Here is a 23,788-nt window from a genome sequence, read left to right on the forward strand (position 1 = left end):
TACTTTTCCTCATTTGGGGGTTATTTCTTAAGAAATTGTATAAGTAACAAAATAATGCATTTCTTACCATAAAAATTCAAATGATATAAATTCCACTTGCCGTTCCAGTTGTGCTTTTGTCAACTGTTTGTTATTACTGTATCCCCTTCTCTGCGTTTATACATCTGTTTGCATGCATGCACACATGATAGGGATTATACGTGCATATATATGTGCTACATACATATACACACATCTATATATTTGTTGGACGTGAATTTGAGCAAAGTCTGGGAGACAGTGAAGGACAGAAGAGCCTGGGGTGCTGCAGTCTGTGAGATCACAAAGGGTCAGACGTGACTTAGCGACTGAACAACAACAGCATATTTTGTGTATTAGTTAACAAACTTCTTTTGAGTATTTCTTTGCCCATGTTCCCTTGCTTTGCTCCTTCCTCTAAACTCTGCCAGAAGCATCTGTTGCTTTGCAACATATCTCATGGTGGTTGGGATTCCCCGGTGGCTCAGACCGTAAAGAGTCTGCCTGCAATGCAGGAGACCTGGGTTTGATCCCTGGGTCGGGAAGATTCCCCTGGAGAGGAAAATGGCAACCCACTCCAGTATTCTTGCCTGGGAAATCCCATGAATGGAGGAACCTGGAAGGCTATAGTTCATGGGGTCGCAAAGAGTCAGATATGACTGAGTGACTCCACTTTCACAGTGGCTACCAGTTCAGGGACCAGACCAAGAAAGCTAGCCAATGAGTACAGTGAGTACATAGTCTTTGCACATCTGAGTCAATTGGGTTAAAATCTGAAATCTGTTATGCAAATATATGCATATTTTTCTGCACATTTCATTTTTTATAATGTTGGCAAGAGGTAACAGGATTTATTAAAGCTATAAATCTGAAAAAGTTACATGTTTTAATTATGAGAGAAATATATCTTAAATGACTACTTTTTAATAAACATTTTTAACGAAAACTTATTTGTATAGTTATATTTCTTGTAGTATATGAAGTGAATATATTTGATCATATCATTCCTCAAGTAACATACAATTTTTTTTTCAAATGTAACTGTCATAGAAATATTTACTGTTTTCTTTTCAAACAGGAATTATCACATTTCTGAGCAGATAAATAAGAAGAAATGTTGAAACATGCTATTACCATATGTTCTTGGAGAACTTTGTATGTTTCTGTAGCTGAAGAACATATTTTAACTGGATCAGCAAGTTTATCTTCAAATTCAGACACAGACTGCTGGATCTAAAACATTGGTAAAATATGAAAATATGGTGGGGAAGACATACATCAAGGCAGAAAAGGTTGCAGGGGAAACAGCATACTTATCTTTTTTTGATAACCTTCAATGTGATGATAAAATAAATTTTAAAAAAACCCAAAATCAATGTATCCCACTATTTGAAAGAAATGTAATTAAGCCATAATATCTTTCTGAACACAACATATAATGCCATTTTTATTTCCCCCCCCAAAAAGGTTACATATAAATTATAAACTCAGTCATCACTGACAACTTGGTAAGGAACTGGCAAATTGTGTCTTTTCCCCTCATTCCATTATTTCTGGGTGATTTATAAAATGCAATGTGAAATAGATAACTTTAGCATGCATGGGCCAATTCTTACCTTTTTAAGATTCTCTTCAAACTTCTGCTGCTGAGATAAATGTCCCAGGATTATTCCTTGCAGACTCTGTGCATGTTCTCGGAGCTCTTCCCAGTATCTTCTTATTTGTGTTAACTTGGCTTTGATGCGAGCAGATTCTCCAGTGGTAACAAATTGAGAAAAAGACTGAGCTTCTTCTTCTAGTCCTGTGATGCTGCTGATCTTACTTTCTATTTCCTTAATCATGATCTAATATTTAAAACAAGAAAAATGACAAGGTAGGCTGAGCAAGCTTGCCTTCCTGAAATGACACAATCATCTGCAGAGAGAAAATCAGCAGAATTTTCCTTAACTGGCATTTCAATATATTTGCACCATTGTAGAGCAGCTACAAACACACACCGCGGGTTCCCTGAGCTTGTTTGGGAAGGATAGGCACACAAAGTCGGAAAGACACACACTGGCGGTGGACACACTCTCTGGCTGGAGAGTAAGGAGAAACCCCAACCCTGCTTGAAGTGAAGGCAGCAGGAACGTGTCCCAGGAACTCTTACTGTCTGTTTGAAGACACAGAAAGTTCTCTTCTTATTCTATGAGTCGAGAATTTTGACCAATTGTCCTGGGAAGCAGTATGTTCCCAAACTCACAGGAATGCTAACATTGACATACATTTAATTTTCCTAGAATATAGTTTTTCATATTTTACCAAGCTAAAAAAATTGTCTGCTTCTGCTTAAACCCAGTCTTTTAAAGTTTATCAACTAATCTTTATGCCAATGATGTTCAAATTTGGAATATATTAGGGTCACCTGGCCCCATCCTCAGAGACTCAGATTCACTAGGTGTAAGGTGAGGCCCACTTTGCAGCTGTACAACTTCTGGGGTGATACACTGCTGCTGATATAGGGAATCCACTCTGGGGATCACTGCTTTGTTCACTAGCTATGGACTTGACAATCAAGAACCTACAGACTATGATTTCTGTTTGGGGCAGGAGGACATTTTCTCTATTAGCCAGTTCAGAAAGAGTACTGAAAACTGCGAAAGAACTGAGCGTGTGTATGTGTGTTGTGGACAGAGGTTTCTTATAAACATAGATGTTTATTTAAGTATGAGAAAAACTATTTCTCTGAGAAAAAAATCCAAATAATCCAATCAAAATAAAGCCAAAAATCTAGACAAGTTTCAGTTCCAGATAATTTAAATAGAAAATACTGCTACCCCAGAAAAATATATGACTTCTGTCCAGGTGAAGCAACAGAGTAAGAAATAACTTCTGTCTAGATAAGACAGTCAGAAATAACTGGCATCAGATTAGTGCCAGGGATACATCATTTATTTGTTTGTATTTTTATGTTTGTGACTAAAGTGATATAGCTAATGGATGCTTGTTGTTTGAGCATTGATACAATCTTTCTTTGTTTTGCTTTTAAGATGATTTTTCTGGAAAAGTTACCCAAAAATTCAACAAATATATTTTGAGTTTTTTATGTGCTAATAGTTGTATTAGACTTTTCCAACACCTTAGTGAAATAATCTCAGTTAAGATCAAAATTTTTAGTTTTCAGCATAATATATGCCATTAACAAATTCATAGATGCTAACTATATAAGTATATAGCTGGGTTGTGGCAGAAAAAACTCCACTCCAAGAAGAGGAGGTGGAAGATGAACGCAGTGAATGGTCTTATCACTTTTGAGTTATAATTAGGAATGAATAAGAAATTGTTGTTCCAGTCAACCTGGAACAGCATGTAATAAATAACAAAAATGAGATTATAGATATCTTCATGGTAACATGCAAATGAGTTATTAATTTTAATCCTAAAACTGTTTTAAAGTGAAAATACTATGACAAGTGTTAACATATTTTGAATATTTCCCATAACCCAGTCCTCTGTTTGGAAATAGAACATGAACTTACGATTCTACTGTACAATGAATTCAACTCTTATCTTTGCTTATTTCTAGCAAATGTATTTTTTCCTATTATTTGTATTCATTTTTATATAGTTTTCAAAGTGCCATATCAGAATATTAAAATGTATTTCTAGCTTGACAGCATGGCAATCCACAATTGAATGCTTATACACTTAAAAATAAAATACATCATTATTTTGTTTCTTAAAGAGTAACAATGTGATACTTTTGATTACTGATGTATTTCAGAAGTTGTGGAATTAAGGTTTAAAAAATAGAAAAGTGAATTTAAAGAAAGGATAAACAAGTTAAAAGGGTTTATGTCAAAGTTATTTGAAAGAAAAAATTTGAGATGAAACTATTTAAATGAGCTATTGTTTGTTTTCTTAAAATTTAGTTGAAATGATTAAATGGCAACTTTACAAACAGTTTTAAAAATTAAACATATTTTTTGGATATTCTTTAATGACTGGGTATCTGTTTTTCCTAGTGTATCACATAGGACATAAGTTAGACTGCAGACACCAAACTCCGTGTACCCTTGACTGCAGAAGATGTTTGATAGGCAATCTGTCCGGCATGTAATCTTAGCTAAACCATATTGCACCTCCCACCATGCACATGGCAATGACTTCTTCTGAGTCATAATGTGAAACATTCCCTCACCTTGTTATTCATTTTACTATATTTAATCAAATGAAATGGCAGAGGGTTTTCCCATTCCAAAAAAATGAGCTGAGACAGAAAAAGAAGTGGCTGGAGTTTGAAAATGAGTTGTATAAAAATAACACAGAAGAAAGAAATGAACATGCAGAATTCATTTCTTTCAGCTCATTTTTTTTGTACGCTATTTGAATGAAGTGGATGATGGTAGTTTATACACGTGGTTATCTGAGAACTGTGGGACAGCATATCAGAACATCTCGGTCCAGAACTGTGGGATAGCATATCAGAACATCTTGGTCCACACCCCCAAAGGTGTCACAAATGCCAGTGTTAGAGCAATGGAATCTGATTGCTTCACCTAAAGAAAGCAATTTCTTGAACACTTCTTTGTGGTTGGTGAAGGTAAATGCTACTAATACTTAAGCTAGACATTTTGACTAGTTCTTACAAAGGAAGGTTGTAGATGATGAATATATTTCATGGCATATAAATCCATCAACAGGGGACTCCAATGGCGCTAATTCAAAATCAAGGAAAAGAATAATGTAACCATAAAAACATTTTAATGATATTGCACACAAGAATGACTTTGAATGCATAAGTCAGTCAGTATTAATACATAATTCCATCTATTAAGCATTGCCCAGTATCAGTCAAGACCTCTTAGCTCAGCATTTTGTGTGAATTTAATTTTAATAGAGTCACATAGCAATGAAAGATTTGTCCTGGGGTCAGATAGCATTTGATGAAATGTAAGAAACGTGCTCTTAAAAGCTAGAGATGGATTATAAATGTAACTTGTGAGCAGGTCACCTTAATTTGGTTGATTTGTGTGTCCAAGGCAGATGATGACGTCTCCAAGGCATTGAGTTCTTTTTCTTTCTCAGTTATCCAGACGGACAGGGTCTCAAAGTTAGTGCCAAAATGATCCCACTTGTTTTTCACCATTTCCATGGTTTTAATACTAAAATTAACCAAATTAAGTAAATAAAATGCAGTATTTTAATAGAGAAAAATACATCTCCCTTTAAATCACCAAGTGAAAGGACAGTGAAGACATTTGTGACCACACCGAAGCTGAAACTATAAAACAGGGGAAAATGCACCTCTGATTTGAATTAGTCAGTCCGCAAGTTTTCCTGTCTCCTCTGAGAATGAGGTAGCACTACTCTATATTATGAACGGAACTGTGCTTTGAAGAAAATACTGCTGGGTTGAAACGGTTTGAATCCAGGTATAACCTCGTTAAACACTACACGTGACCAGTAGTTGTCAAGGCTTATTTTAGTAAACTGCCTGCCTTGATTACAGAGCACATAACGTTTTTAACAGTCCCACTTTTGTCAACATGGTCCTTTTGCTCTTAGAGAAGAGATGTTTAGTGGTGCTTTATACTCAGAGATCTTTCTAAAATACATCTCTATGAATCAAGATAGAGCTTGTAGTCTGAATCCCATGCTGTCATGCAGGAACTGTTTCTAATAGTCTGGATGATCTTGATTCCAAAAGACTATAAATTCTTGCACATGAACACTCTAACTGCTTTTAGACAACTTGGGCTTTATTTGTAATAAATCTAGTGAATAAAATTTCAGCTATAGGTTCCCAGTTTATATTAATTATGTATATATAACCATGTGGTAGTTATACAGATCTAAGCAAGAGATTATGGCTTTCAGTTTAGAAAAAGACTAGGAAACTAAGAGGATATCATTGAACTATTAAGTCCTTGGGTTAAAAGAATTTCCCTGTTTATCAAAAGGCACTTGAAGATATCAGGAAAATACAATGGCATCAATGATTGTCAAATTCAATAATATTGCAATCTCAAATGTATACCCTGGATATACCGATGTTCTCATCAGCACAGGTAATGCAAGCTGTATTATATTGTAATTTTTAAATGAAATACAGATTCAAAAGGATATTTCTAATATAGATAGATGTAGCTTCCTTTCTAATAAACTGTTTTACTATTTATACCCAATAGATAATATTTGAAGGTTAAGTCACAATTTGTTTTAAATAAATTATTTAACAAATTTTAAAGTTTAGATAAATGTACAACATGAATTTTAAGATATTCATTGTATCAAAAACAAATTTTGCATTTTAAAGCCCCTCTTAGAAATTATGCCCTATACCTTAAAAACAATACATGTTGGTGATATGCCACTAAATAACCTTTCAAGTAGAACTGTTAAGCCATGTTATTTTGATTATTGGCCATATGTTTATCCCCTCCAAATTTGTGTGTGTGTCTGTTTTGTACCTAACAGGATGCCACAGGCCAAACTATCATTTCTTTCTTTTTAGATATTTAAACATTAAGTGTTTAAAAATAAAATATATTTTTGAAGTTAATTTTTGGAAACAGCATACAATCAGTGACAATTTGAATACTGAGGCAGTGTAAGAAAGCTCTGTGAGCTCCTTGGAGTTGGAGATGCTTGGTCTACGTGTTTAGACCTAGAATCTACGCAACCAAAAATCTACCCTTCCCTCTGGTGACAGCAGAATAACACAGTAAAAAAAATTATTTTAAATACTGGTTCTTTTTTGAGATTCTCCCTTCCAGTGTACGAAGGCCACTTGAATTTTATAGATATGGCTTTCTCATGAACAGCATCAGTTTACAATGCAAAAACCACCTCCCTGACTTATAGATGTTTGATTCTCTATTGCCGATGCTTTCTTTTGAACTGCAAGTTGCTTCCTCAAAACATGCTGAAATACACAAACACTTTGATTTTAAAAGAATGTTTTGAATACAATATACAGGAAAGAGTGCTATGAAACAATCTCAGAGAAGAAAGTCTAGGACTTGTCAAGCACATACTCTTCTTCAAGGGTGTCTTCTAATTTTTTAACTTGCTCCTTGATTGACTTGGCCTGCTGCTGAAGCAGCTGCTTATTCTTGGGCCCAAGTGGGATCTCTGAAGCTTCCTTCACAAGATTCTCAGCCTGGACTGCAATACCTTCTGTTCGTTTAGAAAAATCCTAAAAAAAGATATTATAATTGTAAAGGCAGCCTCTTCTATTAAACTCTGCCCTCAAATAAACTGAATATACAGTCTCATCAGAATAGATGGAGTTGAATAGATAGATTCAAACATGTATGAATACTGGCATATGATACTTTTAGCAATAAAACAGACATTTTCGTTATGGCCAAAATAGACACGTTGTTAAATTATTTTCCTTTTATATAAGTGAAACCACACCAGACCTTCATAGTTAGAGAACTACTTTCATATTTATCCAACAATTCTCCAAAAAATGTTGACTCAATGGTCACCTGGTTTGTGTTTATTGTTTAAAATTCTTAGCTGCATGATAATAATTAACTTGTGCATGCCTATATCAGCTTATTGCAGGCTAGTTAGGCAATGGTCAACAGTGACTGGAGAAGGCAATGGCACCACACTCCAGTACTCTTGCCTGGAAAATCCCATGGATGGAGGAGCCTGGTAGGCTGCAGTCCATGGGGTCAGGAAGAGTCGGACAAGACTGAGCAACTTCACTTGCACTTTTCACTTTCATGCACTGGAGAAGGAAATGGCAACCCACTCCAGTGTTCTTGCTGGAGAATCCCAGGGACGGGACAGCCTGGTGGGCTGCCGTCTATGGGGTCACACAGAGTTGGACACGATTGAAGAGACTTAGCAGCAGCAGCAGCAGCAACAGTGATTGTTTTTTTTTTCAGTCATAAAGATAACAGACTTCTAGACCAGTGCCTATAAATACTTGTTTATTTAATTGAAGGATATTTTGGTCAATACAGAGTATCATTGATCTTTAAAGAAACATTTTGTTAACTAGCTTTCTGAAAAGAGTTATAAACTGATCTTGATGCTGTTAAATCTTATCTACCATATATCCATATACTACACAAAGGAAAGAAGAAAAATTTTGAACCAGTCAAACCTGAACTAGGATTCTGGATTTGCTAATTACTAGTTGTTTGACAAATTATTTTTCAGGCTCTTTTATATAAAATGCAGATAGTAAAACTGTTCTCACTAAGGTCACTGTTAGCATTTCACTAGTAACTTCATTTTTAAGTACCCGGCACTCTGACAATGGTACTTATCATTTTTTTATGTCCATCACATAAAATTGAGGACAAAATCATTTATGAAGTTCACACACTGATTTTCAATAATAGTGAACTACCTTAATTCAAAAATTAACTTAGTATATTTGAGGTATAAGGAAATTTTAGTTGTCTCAATTTTGCCTCGTAAATCTACTGAATACTGAATTAGGAAAGGTAAACCCAGAGACAATTTTGAGTAACTTAGCATCTCATTTCTTCTCCTGGATTATATCAGAGAAGGTTTACATTTTGATCATAAACTCCTCTCTCTTAAATAAGTAATGTAAATGATTTTGAAAAATCAAACTTCTGATAGTTGCCTTTTCTTACACATCTCTCAGAATTATTACATAATGCAATATAAGATAGTTACTACATAATACTATTGCATCTTCATGTTTGAAAGATTTAACGTCCTCATAGATTATCAACATTACTTCAGAGAGTACCCTGAAATTTGAAAGAATAAAAGATCAGTAAGTACAGCTTCCTTATGACAGAGAGATTTATAATATCCTAAAATACAGTATGTACTGTCAAAACATTAAATTCTGTGGTTATAAGCATCTATTAAATCATTAAATGCTATCACTATATGTTAAACTGCGAATAACAGCAGAACCCCATGAACAAAATCAGAAGTGTAAAATAGTGTTTTTTCCTCCTAGTATTTTTCAGAACCCAGAAAAAAATGGAGAAAGAAGAGTTATGTTTGAAAATGCTTAGATACATTGCAAAGAATTGATGCTTTCAACTTGTGATGCTGAAGACTTTCGAGAGTCCCTTGGACTACAAGGAGATCAAACCAGTCAATCCTAAAGGAAATCAAGTCTGAATATTCATTGGAAGGACTGATGCTGAAGCTGAAGCTTGAATATTTTGGCCACCTGATGCAAAGAGCTGACTCACTGGAAAAGATCATGTTGGGAAAGATTGAAGACAAAAGGAGAAGAGAGTGGCAAAGGATGAGATGGTTAGACATCATCATGAACTCAACAGACGTGAATTTGAGCAAATTCCAGGAGACAGTAAAAGACAGAGGAGACTGGCGTGCTGCAGTCCATGAGGTTTCAAAGAATCAGATAGGACTTAGCAGCTGAACAATAACAAAAATATACATTCAATCTAAGAGCATTTTGTGGGAGCCACATATGGGGAAAGCACAATGCAGAGGAATCCGAAGAACAGAATGATGCTGATAAAAACCAAATTAGATAAAACTAGAATACTGTAGGAAAAGGAGTACGTTAAGGTTGTATATTGTCACCCTGCTTATTTAACTTATATGCAGAGTACATCATGAGGAACGCTGGGCTGGAAGAAGCACAGGATGGAATCAAGATTTCCGGGAGAAATATCAATAACCTCAGATACGCAGATGACACCACCCTTATGGCAGAAAGTGAGGAGGAACTCAAAAGCCTCTTGATGAAAGTGAAAGAGGAGAGTGAAAAAGTTGGCTTGAAGCTCAACATTCAGAAAACTAAGATCATGGCATCTGGTCCCATCACTTCATGGGAAATAGATGGGGAAACAGTGGAAACAGTGTCAGACTTTATTTTTCGGGGCTCCAAAATCACTGCAGATGCTGATTGCAGCCATGAAATTAAAAGACGCTTGCTCCTTGGAAGGAAAGTTATGACCAACCTAGATAGCATGTTAAAAAGCAGAGACATTACTTTGCCAACCAAGGTCCGTCTAGTCAAGGCTATGGTTTTTCCTGTGGTCATGTATGGATGTGAGAGTTGGATTGTGAAGAAAGCTGATTGCCGAAGAATTGATGCTTTTGAATTGTGGTGTTGGAGAAGACTCTTGAGAGTCCCTTGGACTCCAAGGAGATCCAACCAGTCCATTCTAAAGGAGATCAGTCCTGGGTGTTCACTAGAAGGACTGATGTTAAGGCTGAAGCTCCAATACTTTGGCCACCTCATGTGACGAGTTGACTCACTGGAAAATACTCTGATGCTGGGAGGGATTGGGGGCAGGGGGAGAAGGGGATGACAGAGAATGAGATGGCTGGATGGCATCATCGACTCGATGGACTTGAATTTGAGTGAACTCCGGGAGTTGGTGGTGGACAGGGAGGCCTGGAGTGCTGTGATTCATGGGGTCGCAAAGAGTCAGACACGACTGAGAGACTGAACTGAACAGAACTGAGAATACTGTTATAAGGCTTTATCTCTAAATGCTAAGAAGACATGAGCGGTGGCAGGAAGCAGCAAGAGAGAATGGATTCTGACAGCCATATAACTTAGGTGTTTGAGCCACGTAACTCTGAATTCCCATTCCCTCATCAGTAAAACCTTGTTATGAACACTAAACATGACATTGCTATAAACACGCAGTGGCAGACAGAAAACCCTCAAGTTCCTCAGTATGGCCACTCAAGGATTACAACAGGCATGAAAGCTGTATTAACAATAAGTAAACAAAGAAAGAGAGAACAATTATTCCAGCTGTCATACGCATGTGCAGCAGCATATATAAACAACCAGTAAAGTAGCTCAGTTTTTTTTAATGAAAATATAATACAGTTATATGTGAGGTTATGGGCTCGAGACTCAGAGCTCTTGAGTTTGAATCCCCACCTCACCAATTAGTAATTCCAAGATCTAAGATAAATTCAGTAACAATTTTGTACCCTATATCTTCTCATTTATACAACGTGATTAATAATGGCATCTATCTCTAAGGACTATTTTGGTGATTAAAGAAAATGACAGCCATCAACTAATTAGACCAGCAAATAGTAAATGTGATGTTTCACATTTTGTTCATCTCCCTCTACTAACAGCTAACCCAATTTCCTGTCTTGCTACTATTATCTCTGTCAGGCTCAGAACCTTGGATATCATCCTCTCTTCCTTCATTCTGTCCCTTTTACATCTGTTCTTATATATCCATTGCCAACCCCATTACCCTAATTCACGTTCTTCTTCATGTACACAAGCAATGAATGACTTTATAATCAGAACCCATGACCAGACAGTTCTACACCAGCTTAAAAACTCATCTCCCTCATCTCCCCAAAGTACAGCTCTTCTGGTCATGTGACTCTTTCTTACAAAACTTTAAGGGTAGAGAGTAATGCTAGAGACCTTCAAGAGTCTTTGCCATGCAGTCCAAATTTCCTTTAAAACTTCACTTCTCTGTTTCTCCTTTACAACAGCGAATTCCCATTTCTCACACTTTAATACTTCACGGCGTTTCCTGTTACAGGAATGCTCGTTTTCTGCCCCAAACTCTGCTTTTCTGTGTCTTCTCTGCCCTTCAAGGTTTAGTTAAAAATATCACTGCCTTCAGAAAGAGGTTTTAGAACTTTATCCATCTACTAGGAAACTAATCATTTTCCACTTTAATGAAAACTTGCTCTTACATCTTGATGTTTAAATCTTATTTATGTTTTCATTCCCCAGAGTGACTTGACCAATGTATTGAAGAATGAACCATAAACAATAAGAATTGACTAAATGAATAATTACAATAATTAATGACATGATGAAGTAGAAACAGCTTTTCATGGGAATCAACGGTACCAAAGGACTATATGGTCTTGCCAATATACCTTTGTCTGTTCCAATTCTGAAGATAAGCTTTCCAAACTGCTAAAACTCAAGAAGCGCTCATGGCTGGAACCTGTTTGAAAAAGGTATCTGACCACTGTCTCTTTGTTTGTTTCAAATCTCTCCCATTTTCTTAATGTGACCTGAATTTGAAAAAACAACAATATATCATGTTATGAATGAATTCAATGCCTCACAAAATACAGTCACATTTTCATTCATTTGTTAGGCTGTGAACTTCCAGTTAACTCTCAGTTCCAATGTCAAACGACTATACTGACTAAAGATCATCCTTACATCTTCTATAAGAATTTCCCTTCTTGAGTCTCAGTTCACCTACAAAAAGGATATGTGGCCTAGGACTCAAAATTTTCTATCTGCTACAAAGCCCTATGAATCTAAGGATATTACTTAACTGTAGGTATGGGACAAGGGAAAGAAACCCTTCAATGTATCTCAAGAAAATAAAGGATTAAAGGGAAGAGAGAAGAGAGAGACAGAAGGAAGAAGGGAGACAGACTCCCATTTGAGCGGGCAGTCAGTAGGTGGAAATAAAAATCCAAGAACACATTAACTTGTATGCATTAAGGGCACAATAAATCATAAAGATGTGACTGTTGGACTGTCCAGAAAAGTGAAATTATCCAGCAACAAATTTCTGGATTTGTTGGAGTGGATTCAAACCCTAGCTTTACTATCGATTTTTAGGGAAAATCCTCAAACTCTATTTTTAAGCATCCACTCTCGGAAAACGTGCTAATTACAGTACCCATCTCACAAAGCTGATGCTATGATTAAAAGAGATCACTCATGGAGCGTTTAACAGAACGTTGGCACCTCGGAGGCAGGAAAAATAAGTATTTGCTCCCGCTAGTAGGAGAGGTAACTTGTGACCCGGAAGACAATGCAGCCTATGACGTAATATCCGGTCTCCCACCTGGATGCGGCGCTCCTGTTTCTCCCTACTGTGCTCCACGCTGTCCAGGGTGCTCTCCAGCTTCTGCAGCTCCTCTTGGACTCGCCCAGGCAGCCCACCTTCTCCCTGCTGAGCCTGCGCGATCTGCTGCTGCACGTCCTTCTTCTTTGCATTGATTCTCTTTGTCTTTTGCTGGAAGCATTTGTTCAACAGATGGATAGAAATGTTAACTCTCTTAAGCAACTAAGTAGGGACATAAACACCCACGCTATAATGGAGGTACAGAAAGGCAAAATCTCCTGAGCTGGGACCTAAATTGCATTTTAAACTTAAGATGGATAGTTAAGATGGTAATGAAGGCTCTGTGATAGTCAAATATGGGCATTAGTTATAAATATTTTATGTTTTTTAATGGGAAACAACATAATTTGGTCTGAGTGTTTTAACTGTGTGCAGAGCTAGACAACATATAATATTTTGTGCAATACCCCAGATGAAATCTGGCAAAACTATTCATTTGGCATAATTCTCCTTGAAGAACTATATTCTGCCTAGAAACACAAAGTCCCAATTCCAATTTTTAAAAATCAATCATGCTGTAAAAATGCTAATATTAAGAGATTTAAGTCCAGGGTATATTCAGTATTATTAATATGTTAAGATATCTGAGGAAAGGTGTGTTTTAAAATAAATATTTTATTGAAGTAGGATGTACAAGCAAAATCGGTACACAAATCTCAAAATACAACTTACGAATTTTCACAAAGTAAACACACCATATAACCAAGCAGTTGGTTCAAGAAATGAAGAGTTTTAATATTAATATATTACTGTGATAGCTATAATTTCATATTTCTCTGATTTAAAGTAAACTGAAACCCAAACAACATTTTTACCAGTGATTGAAACAATATAGCACTAAGCATTTTTTTGAAGTCTAAAGGCTGCTCTTTTACAACTACTTCAATGCAACTTCCATTTTGATATATTATTATATAGACAATTACTTAACATTTTCCTATACATTAAGTCGGCTAAAATTCTGCCATTAGATTAATTTGAATCATACTTTCACTTCTCTTGAATTTGACAAGTAAAGCTGATTAAAATTGCTAATTATCAATACATGTACCAGAGCTTCTTTAGTTTCAGTTTTAATCCTTTGTGGGAGCACATTCTTTAGAAAGGACTGGTACTGCATGTTAGTTATAATTTCCCAAAGCAAGATGTATTCAAAGTTGTAAACTGAAGATCAAAGATTGTAACATAATAAAAGAATAGTCATCTCAAATATGAGATAGTTTGTTTAGGCTTTCCCTCTCTATCAACAAAAGGATAATTTAGTGTTTTATGAAAGTTTTCATAGCTAAATCAATTTTCCTTCCACAATATTCCTTGAACATTTTGGTATCATCAAATCACACTGGCTAAGAATTTTTCTTTCAAGATATTCTGAAATATTTAATATTTAATAAAGAGAACCGAAGCGCCAAGTTCTTTTAACTATTCGACTGAGTTCCTTCCCAAGCTCCCCATCTTCCCCACTCAAGTCAGCGGAGAGTCTTACTCTTCCTCCATCTGGAACTCAGTAAATAGTAGACTTTGCAGAAATGCCCCAGAGTAAAGAGGCATTCTACCTGGTGATGAAGGAGTAGTTGTTGTGCTTCAAACAAATTTTCAGTGTCCAAGATCTTCTCGGCTTCTTCCTGGACTTCTTTAGAGCCAGTGATTAACTCTTCCAGGGAACTTTTGACTATTTCTTTGTACTGGACACAGTCTCCAAAGTTGCTTAACATCTTTTCAACCTAGATTTTCATGAAAATCAATCAAACTGTTAGATTAGGAACATCTATAGAGAATTTCAGATCTTTCAGAATCAGGGAACTATAAGTCAGCCAAATGATTATTTTTTTCTATCCAAGTTTATAAATGATTTCAAGAAATCCTGATAACTATTTGCTGTACTTTACATTCTTACATTATCTTCCCAAATACAAAGTCATCAGATTCGTAGGACAACTTGGTCAGTAAAAATATTCTTGCTAAGGGTAAACGTGGCCTTGTGCATGCATGCTAAGTTGCTTCAGTCATGTCTGACTTTGCGACCCTATGGACTGTACCCTGCCAGGCTCCACTGTACATGGGATTTTCCAGGGAAGAATGCTGGAGTGGGTTGCCATGCCCTCCTCCAGGGAACCTCCCTGACTCAGGGATCAAACCCACATCTCCTGAAGCTTCTGCATTGCCAGAGGATTCTTTACCGCTGAGCCACCAGAGAAGCCAAATGTGGCCTTACTAGAAATGAAATAGATGGTCTTGTGTAGTATACAAAGGACTATAAACATTGAAATGTATATAAAGAAGTTTAAAGTGAGTAGATCTTGCCTAAAAGAGATTTTACCAGCCTGCTGGCTCAACGTGAATGTGTTGCTCTTATTAGCTATCAGTTATTTGGGCTTCCCAGGTGGCTCAGTGCCAACGCAGGAGAGGCAAGAGATGCAGTTTCAATCCCTGGGACAAGAAGATCCCTTGAAGTAGGAAATGGCAACCTACTCAAGTATTCTTGTCTGGAAAATTCCCCGTACAGAGGAGCCTGGCGGGCTACAGTCCATGGGGTCACAAAGAGTCGGAGACGACTGAGCACAGCACAGCATCAGTTATTTACTCTGTTCTAGGCACTGTACAGGAGAAGGCAATGGCAAGCTACTCCAGTACTCTTGCCTAGAAAATCCCATGGATGGAGGAGCCTGGTAGGCTGCAGTCCATGGGGTCACTAAGGGTCGGACACGACTGAGTGACTTCACTTTCACTTTTCACTTTCACACATTGGAGAAGGAAATGGCAACCCACTCCAGTGTTCTTGCCTGGAGAATCCCAGGGAAGGGGGAGCCCAGTGGGCTTCCGTCTATGGGGTCACACAGAGTCGGACACGACTGAAGTGACTTAGCAGTAGCAGCACTGTACAGGATTCCCTTGTGGCTCAGCTGGTAAGGAATCTGCCTGCAATCAGGAGACCTGGTCCGATCCCGGGGTTGGGAAGATCCCCTGGAGAAGGGAAAGGCTACCCAAAACTCCAGTATTCTGGCCTGGAGAATTCCAGGGACTATAATCCATGGGGTTGCAGAGTTGGACACGTCTGAGCGAATTTCACTTCACTTCAGGCACTGTACTAAGTGCTTTACATACAGTATTGCATTCAATTCTTGAAGTTAACTTTTGGGGTATTTTTATCCATTTTAAGCTCATGGTTAACTAGGAGATGGGGTATCAGAGTTAAACTCTACCAGTGGGCTTGTCTGACTCTCAAACCTGGGTTCTTAAACTCTGTAATTTACCTGAAACTGACCATGAAATAATGCTTCTAGTAAAAGTATGGATTTAGAAGCTTTGCACTTTAAATATAGATGGTGAACCTGAACTATTAATAACATATCCAATAATGGCACAGACTACCAGAGCAAAGATTCTGCTCATCTTCCCCACCAATCTCCATATACATAAGTGTTTGTTATAACCATTCAGTTTAAACTATTAATACACATTTTAAATAAAATTATTTGTTAGAAACCCAAAGGAACCTTCCAGACTCTTCAGCCAGAGCTTCCATTTAGTGTGTGAATAAATAGTTTACCTCTGACAACAAAGTCCCGAGAGCCTTGAAAGAACTAGATAATTTTGCCAGCTCATCTCCTTGCTTTTGGGCTTCATCCTCAGAAGAAACTTCAATCAGAATTTTAAGCCTGGATTTCAGCCAGCCGAGAGTCTCCCCTTTTTTGGTAATACCACTTCTGATCTCCTGGAATGAAAGAACACTTTTGATGAGCAAAACAAAACTGTGAATCATAACTTTCCAGTAAGAAAGAACTCAAGCTAAGAAGGTTTGTAACACAGAGGTAGACGAGCCAGACATTCATTCACCAACACAGTGCCTACTTATTTCACTTTTTGTTCATGTCTTTAACCAAAGTCTATGAATGCTAGAAGGAACTGTTTTCCCAATGTCAAAACCCGATGTGTAAAATCAGTGTTCTCTATACCAAAAATTCCCTCTGTAACTAGATGTCTACATATTTACAGACATTTCCTTGATCACAACAAAGATGCTTCCAAAAGCACTGTAGAATATGTGACACAGAACTGGAAATTATAACATATACTTTTTCACCTTATTTTCTGTGAGTTGGAAGGAATACTGTATTTTTTTGGAAAAAAAAAAGGAAATTGACAGAGTCCTTTTTTAAATTAGTGGGTTTCTTTCATTGAAGAATTTAGTTGGTTAATATTATTATGGATGCTCTAAAGATTTATGGTGCTAGTGGTAAAGAATCCACTTGCCAGTGCAGAAGACACAAGAGATGCGGGTTCGATCCCTAGGTTGGCAAGACTCCCTGGAGTAGGAAATGGCACCCACTCCAGTATTCTTGCCTGAAAAGTGCCACTGACAGAGAACCCTGGTGGGATACAGTTCATGGGGCCGCAGAGTCAGACATGACTGAGCAGCTGAGCACAAAGATTTATTTTAAATTCATTCAGTTCAGTTCAATTCAGTCGCTCAGTCGTGTCCAACTCTTTGTGACCCCATGAATCATCATTAGCTCATATTTTATGTTTCACTTTGGTTGGTTTTTGGAAGTCAACACCCCAGATAGTAAGGTGCACAAACAGGAGCTCAGCTCTAATCCAGGAAGAGAAGACTAACTAGCTAAGATGATACCAGAAAGACCCTAGGCATCAGCCCTTGTAGGACTGCGGACCAGGGGAATGGTGCCTGGGGCTGCCTCTCCCTCCTGCATCTGCTTTGGGTAGCTGAGAGCTGTGGACTCCGACTGCTTGTGTTGTTACAAGAGGGTCTCACAGAGACAATACCTACAGAGGAAATAGTTGGTTTTAGAAGCAAATGCTTTCTTCATTTCAAGATACGAACTTTTTGGTACTACAAGAGCAACCAAGAGCAAACACAGACATCCGTCTATAGACGGAACTGGTATTGTTGAGTACTTCTAGCATGAAAGTGAAAGTGAAGCCGCTCAGTCGTGTCTGACTCTTTGTGATCCCGTGAACTATAGCCTACCAGGCTCCTCCTTCCATGGGATTCTCCAGGCAAGAATACTGGAGTGGGTTGCCATTTCCTTCTCCAAGGGATCTTCCCAATGCAAGGATCGAACCCTGGTCTCCCGCATTGCAGGCAGATGCTTTGACCTCTGAGTCACCAGGGAAGCCAAGGGATTACAAATTTAATAGGGAAAAAATGAAAATCAGAGGAGGGAACAGAAAGGAAATGCATTCTTATCAGGGATTCACTGGTGGCTCAGCAGTAAAGACCTGCCTGCCAATGCAGGAGACTCAGGTTCAATTCCTGGGTAGGGAAGATTCCCTGGAGAAGGAAATGGCAACCCACTCCAGTATTCTTGTGTTGGAAATCCCATGGATATAGAAGCCTGGTGGTCTAAGGTCCGTGAGGTCGCAAAAGAGTTAGATACAACTTAGCGACTAAACAACACAACATATTCTCATCAACAACTCTGTGACTTGCAGTGGTTCAAAATACTGAAAGATAAATAACATTCACAACAGTGTGTGTCTACAAAGGCAAGAGCCAAGATAAGAGGGAGAGGGTTGCTGTGTGCCATTCACAGACTGCAAGCTGGATTCAGGCCTGAGGTTCTGTTGCCCTGGCTGGGTTTATCAGGCAGTACCCATGCTCGCAGGGACTGATCCAACCCAAGCTGCAAGTGACATAGAAACGATGCTTAGAGATTGTGCCCAGTTCTCTCATCTTCTGTAACCCAGCTTTTGAGTGGCTGAAAACGTACAAAGACCTTCAGTGTTCTTGTTTTCCAAGACTATTCTTGATATCCACTGTGTTGTATGCCCATGCATACAATTTTCCTCGCAATATTCCCCATTAGCTAAAGAGGAATTAGAGGCACCACTGAACATGACTAAATCTCAGAGCTAACAATGATTCCATAGAGAACACCCCTACAGTTCTCCACAGTAACAGGGGGAGGCTTATTTTAAGACAATTTTCAGGAAGTCAATTTTTTAATAGAAAGAAAACAAGACATCAGTTAGACTGTTGCCATTATTTTTTTTTATTATTTTCTAATAACAAAAAAAAAAGTGGCCCAGAACTTACCTCCAGAGCACGTTTAACTTCTCCTTGATTAGCAGTATCAATGGTCTCATTCTTAATCCCCTTTAACTGGGTCTCCTTTGCAGATATCCAAGAGGAGAACTCAGAAATTCTGAAATAACAGGTATTTTCTTATTAGGGAAAAAATATCCCCGGGGTTAGAATACATTTTCTATTTTGAATTTATGCATGGAAATTTGATAATCAACTGATGAGAAAATGGGTTAACACATTTCTTTCAACTCATTAGTAAACCGATTAACAAATTTCCTGGCAATGGTTCCTTCCACATGAAGCTCAAGGCAGGAGAGACTACCTCTGGGCTCAGTCACTTGAACCAAAGGAAAAGCAGAGCAGATGGAGCTCAGTGGTGGAGGAAGATGCGTTGCAGAGTCTGGGCACATGGAAGTTAGGAAGGTATGCTGTCTGTCCTCATGTGTCTCCACCAGGAACAGAAACCCAAAGAGGCAGAAGTCCCTTTTGCGGGGACATGAGGAAATCAGAGAGAAAGAGATTGCCGAATTCTGATTCAAAGGAACAACATCTGAGTCACCTGGAAGTAATGTGCTTCACTCGTTTCTGACTGAAAGTGAAAGTGAAAGTTGCTCAGTCGAGTCTGACTCTTTGCGACCCCTTGGACTGTATAGTCCACGGAATTCTCCAGGCCAGAATACTGGAGTGGGTAGCTGTTCCCTTCTCCAGGGGATCTTCCCAACCCAGGGATCAAACCCAGGTCTCCCACATTGCAGGTGGATTCTCTACCAGCTGAGCCACAGGGGAAGCCCAAGAATATTGGAGTGGGTAGCCTATCCCTTCTCCAGGGGAACTTCCTGACCCAGGAATCAAAATGGGGTCTCCTGCATTGCAGGCAGATTCTTTACCAGCTGAGTGACCAGGGAAGCCCTGTTTCAGTTTTGTAACTGAAACTCATTCTTTAAATTCAATGAAGCATTTTTGTACAAGAGCATGTACAAAATCATACCATCTGATTTTCTTCTTTGCGTAAGATGAAACGTATTTCATGATTTGTTTTGCAACGATGTTGGAATTAAAATAATTATGAAAGACCATGTCCTTCTCTGGGAGCCACCCACAACTACCTGCTCGTGTAGTCCTTCCATTTGTCTGGGTCTCCCACCAGCTTCACGTAGGTGCAGTCGATGGCAGCTCTGAGCTCCTTGAGGGTCACGTGACAGGCCTCAGGTGTGTTCCGGACTACGTCCCGGACTGGAAGTTTCAGACACAGTTCTTCAATGAGCTGTAACCTTCTCTCACAGAGATGGTGAGGGCCCTTGTCACTGAAGAAGATCTAGTGAGCAGTAAACATTTATATAATCTCTGTGAGAATCCGCACAAGACTGCCATATTTTCATGGCCTATTCCTATCTAGTCTAGCAGTATAAAGTAATTAAGCTATTGAGTGTTTTCAGACCCAAACGCAAGCATCAGTGATATACTTGAAGGGACACTGGGACTTCCTGGGACATACCCTGTGTTCTTTGATGATTTTTTCGCTGCCTTCCTGGGGCACCAGCTTGGTCTCTCGGTCCAGCTCAGCTTTGCACTCTTCCACAGAAGCTAAGAACCTCTTCTTCTCCACCTCAATCTTCAGATGAAGCAAATGATACGGAGCTTCTGCTTGAAGATCCTGCATGCCATAGGAAGAGTCCAGAAAATAGGATACCATTCCTGATCATGTACATTTCCCACTGAAGTGGCAGAAAATAATGAGATAGTTCCTCTTCCAGGGGATCTTCCCAACCCAGGGATTGAACCCGTTTCTCTGACCTTTCCTGCATTGGCAGGCATATTCTTAACCACTGAGCCACCTGGACAGCTTAGCCCAAATGTGACTTAATCCCTTATCATCAGCACTGAGACTCTGTGCTTTTCCAAGTACCAGGACCACAGCCAATCTTTTCAGCCTGCTGTGAGTTGGGTGTTTCCACAGTGATTATCCTATTTAACTTTAATAGCCCTATATGGTATTATTATTCCTATTTTAAAGATCAGGCCCTTGAGGCTCAAGGTTAAGTAGAAAAGCTGGATTTGATTCTAAATCACATACTGATTCCATACACCCTCTCCCTAGCATGTGTCCTTTTAAATTTTGTCAACAGCCCTATGATGTAGGAAGGACAGATATTATGCTCACTACACAGGGGCTGAGGGGGTGCACCTTATTGTGAAAAAGCCAGGATTAAGCAGCCCACGGCTTGACCACCTGTCACATCCTCTTTTCCTCAGAGCATACACTAAGAAAACAAGCAAGCCAGCACACAAACAGTGGCTCCCTGACAATGGGAAACTTTTTACATTCTTCTTTGATACCAGGATAAGCTTCATCATTCCCTTTAGTTGTACAATTTATTTTTAGCCTACTTGTCTCCTATGCCATTTAAAAGATTACCTTCAACATAAAACACTGAGATAATGGATGAGAAAAATGAGTTAAGGCTTTGGAAAGACTAGGACAGGTTATATCTCAGAGAGTTGAATGTATGTGTGTGTGTGTATGTAAAATAAAATACAGCCTTCAATTAGTCTCTATTGCACAGTACATTTTTGATAACGTTAAACCTCAAAGACATCTTTAAAAGCTTGGATTTCTGTAAGCATCTTTTTTTAAAAAAATTCAAATTTAGCAAATAAAAAGGTATTTCTTTTTTATTTTTATTGAAGCATAACTGATTTACAATGTCAGGTGTACAGCAAAGTGATTCAATTATTATACAAATATATAAAAATATATACACATATATATATTTTCAGATTATTTCCCTTATGGGTTATTACAAAATATTGATTATAGTTCCTTGTACTATATAGCAGGTTCTTGTTGGTTATCTATTTTAAAAGGTATTTCTTTAATTGTGTTTTTCTTATGCACAGGGCTGAAATTTTTAACCTATATTACTGAGGTTAGAAAAACAAAATCCAGAAAGTGACATAACCTGATGGAGAGTGTTCCAGCTGCCTATTTTCTGGATCTCATGACTCCTTCAGCTAAAACATATGAAATTCACCACTCAATATTCCCTTAGAGCATCACTTGGGAGTCTGCTGCTAGAGTAGCTTCCTCCAGTCTGCCCCAAGGATGATACCTTCAAAGGGCCCCGTCACCTACAGTTGCTTCCCCTGACATGCAGATTCTGAAGTCGGCTTCCATGCGACAAGCCCACGCAAGACACTCCAATCACAGTGAGCCTAGTGAAACCCGCATGCCCCTGGCACACCCTCCAGCTTGCTTTCTTCCTCCCTGCCTCCCCCAGATCTCTGCTGCTTCTTTAAGGTCCTAGCTCAAAACTAATTACCTGCCTTATTCTTTTCTGCCGTCCAAGTGGTCCACTTCTCTCTTTCAAAGCTTTCATCAATGTATTACTTATACTTTTTGGAACTTATTATATATTGTACTTTTATTATTTTGCAACTAATCATCTCCCTTACTGGACTCTAAGCTCTCTGGGGGAAAGAATTATGCTTTGTTCATCACTGAATCCTTAACCAATAAATTGTTTTCATTTATATGTTTCAGATCATAACAAGCTAAACCAGATGGCAAAATCCTTGAAAATCTCAAACATATAGGTGTATATATATATACATCTATATGTATATATAGCTATACATATATGTATATACCTATCTATCTCTATGTATATATATAGTACATAATTGCAGACTTTATATACAAATATGTATAATACATAGGACTTCACTGGTGGCTCAGCTACCATTCTTTACCATCGTAAAGAATCTGTCTGCAATGCAGGAGACCTGGGTTCTATCCCTGGGTTAGGAAGATCCCTTGGAGAAGGAAGTGGCTAACCACTTCAGTATTCTTGCCTGGAGAATTCCGTGGACAGAGGAGCCTGGTGGGCTTCAGTCCATGGGGTCAAAAAGAGTCAGACACGAGTGAGCAATAAACACTTTTACACTTTCATACATAATGTATATATATGATGCTTTCACATGAAATATGAATACAGAATATATATTCATATACATATGATGTATTTCATACACCATGCTACTGAAATTATAAGAAACATTTCTTGTCATTTCAATAGCACACCTAACATAACTAAGATGGGAAAAGTTTATGAAATGTCGCTAAAAAAGTTAAATGCCTTGATGTTCCCATCCCCAAAAATAATCAGGAAAAGAAAGCATACTCTTAAGTAATATAATGAAATTGATGACACTTAAAAATAGGAAAAGCAGGACTTCCCTGGTGGTCCAGTGGTTAAAGACTTTGCCTGCCAATGCAGGGGATATGGGTTCAATCCCTGGTCCAGAGGATCCCCCGTGCCACTAGGCAACTAAGCTCGTGTGCCACAATTACTGAGCCAGAGTGCCCTAGTGCCTGAGCACTTCAACAAGAGAAGCTGCTGCAGCGAGAAGCGCATGCACTGCCAGCTAGAGAGTAGCCCCTGCTCACCGCAACTTGGGAAAGCCCACATGCAGCAAAGAAGATCCAGTGCAACCACACATAAAATAAATTTAAAAAAATCTTTAAGAAAACAGGAAAAGCAAAATTCTATCATAGTTTATCCTGTTTTATTCAAGCTCAGCTTTTTCAGTGGGAAAGGTATTACAAACTATGACAACACTCCCTGGTTCCTAAATTTCTCTGACCATTGAACCCTCACACCCTCACGTTCTCCTCCCTCACCTCCCGTGTGGTCCTGACTCACCTTCCACTGTTTGTGGAGCTTTCTGACAGCTTCCTGCAGGCCCCGCTGCTCTTGCTCAGGGAGGATGTCAGTGAGCTCGTCACACGCTTTCAGGAAAGCATTGAGCACCCTCTGGTCCAGCTGACTGAAAAACTCCTGACATGGAGAACGGGGAGAGTGGTCACGAGTGTCAGGCAGAA

The 23,788-nt window shown here is 38.5% G+C and overlaps 1 protein-coding gene across 14 annotated transcripts in view; it reads right to left on the minus strand.

The window, feature by feature from the left end:
• Positions 1-23,788, minus strand: part of SYNE1 (spectrin repeat containing nuclear envelope protein 1) — a 491,794-nt gene that overhangs the window by 299,127 nt on the left and 168,879 nt on the right. For all 14 annotated transcript variants that reach the window (XM_055433423.2, XM_055433430.2, XM_055433426.2 and 11 more), the window contains 12 exons: positions 23,610-23,744; positions 20,402-20,560; positions 20,013-20,221; positions 18,916-19,024; positions 16,408-16,572; positions 14,414-14,581; positions 12,798-12,968; positions 11,863-12,003; positions 7,038-7,198; positions 5,012-5,162; positions 1,635-1,862; positions 1,153-1,251 (listed from right to left, as the gene is read on the minus strand). In XM_055433423.2, coding sequence (XP_055289398.2) covers positions 1,153-1,251; positions 1,635-1,862; positions 5,012-5,162; positions 7,038-7,198; positions 11,863-12,003; positions 12,798-12,968; positions 14,414-14,581; positions 16,408-16,572; positions 18,916-19,024; positions 20,013-20,221; positions 20,402-20,560; positions 23,610-23,744 — 1,896 coding nt within the window. The remainder of the gene's footprint in view (positions 1-1,152; positions 1,252-1,634; positions 1,863-5,011; positions 5,163-7,037; positions 7,199-11,862; positions 12,004-12,797; positions 12,969-14,413; positions 14,582-16,407; positions 16,573-18,915; positions 19,025-20,012; positions 20,222-20,401; positions 20,561-23,609; positions 23,745-23,788) is intronic.

Source organism: Moschus berezovskii, chromosome 10 (genome assembly GCF_049115385.1).
Source record: "Moschus berezovskii isolate FMDL1 chromosome 10, NW_MosBer_1.0, whole genome shotgun sequence".
NCBI classification, from domain to species: domain Eukaryota; kingdom Metazoa; phylum Chordata; class Mammalia; order Artiodactyla; family Moschidae; genus Moschus; species Moschus berezovskii.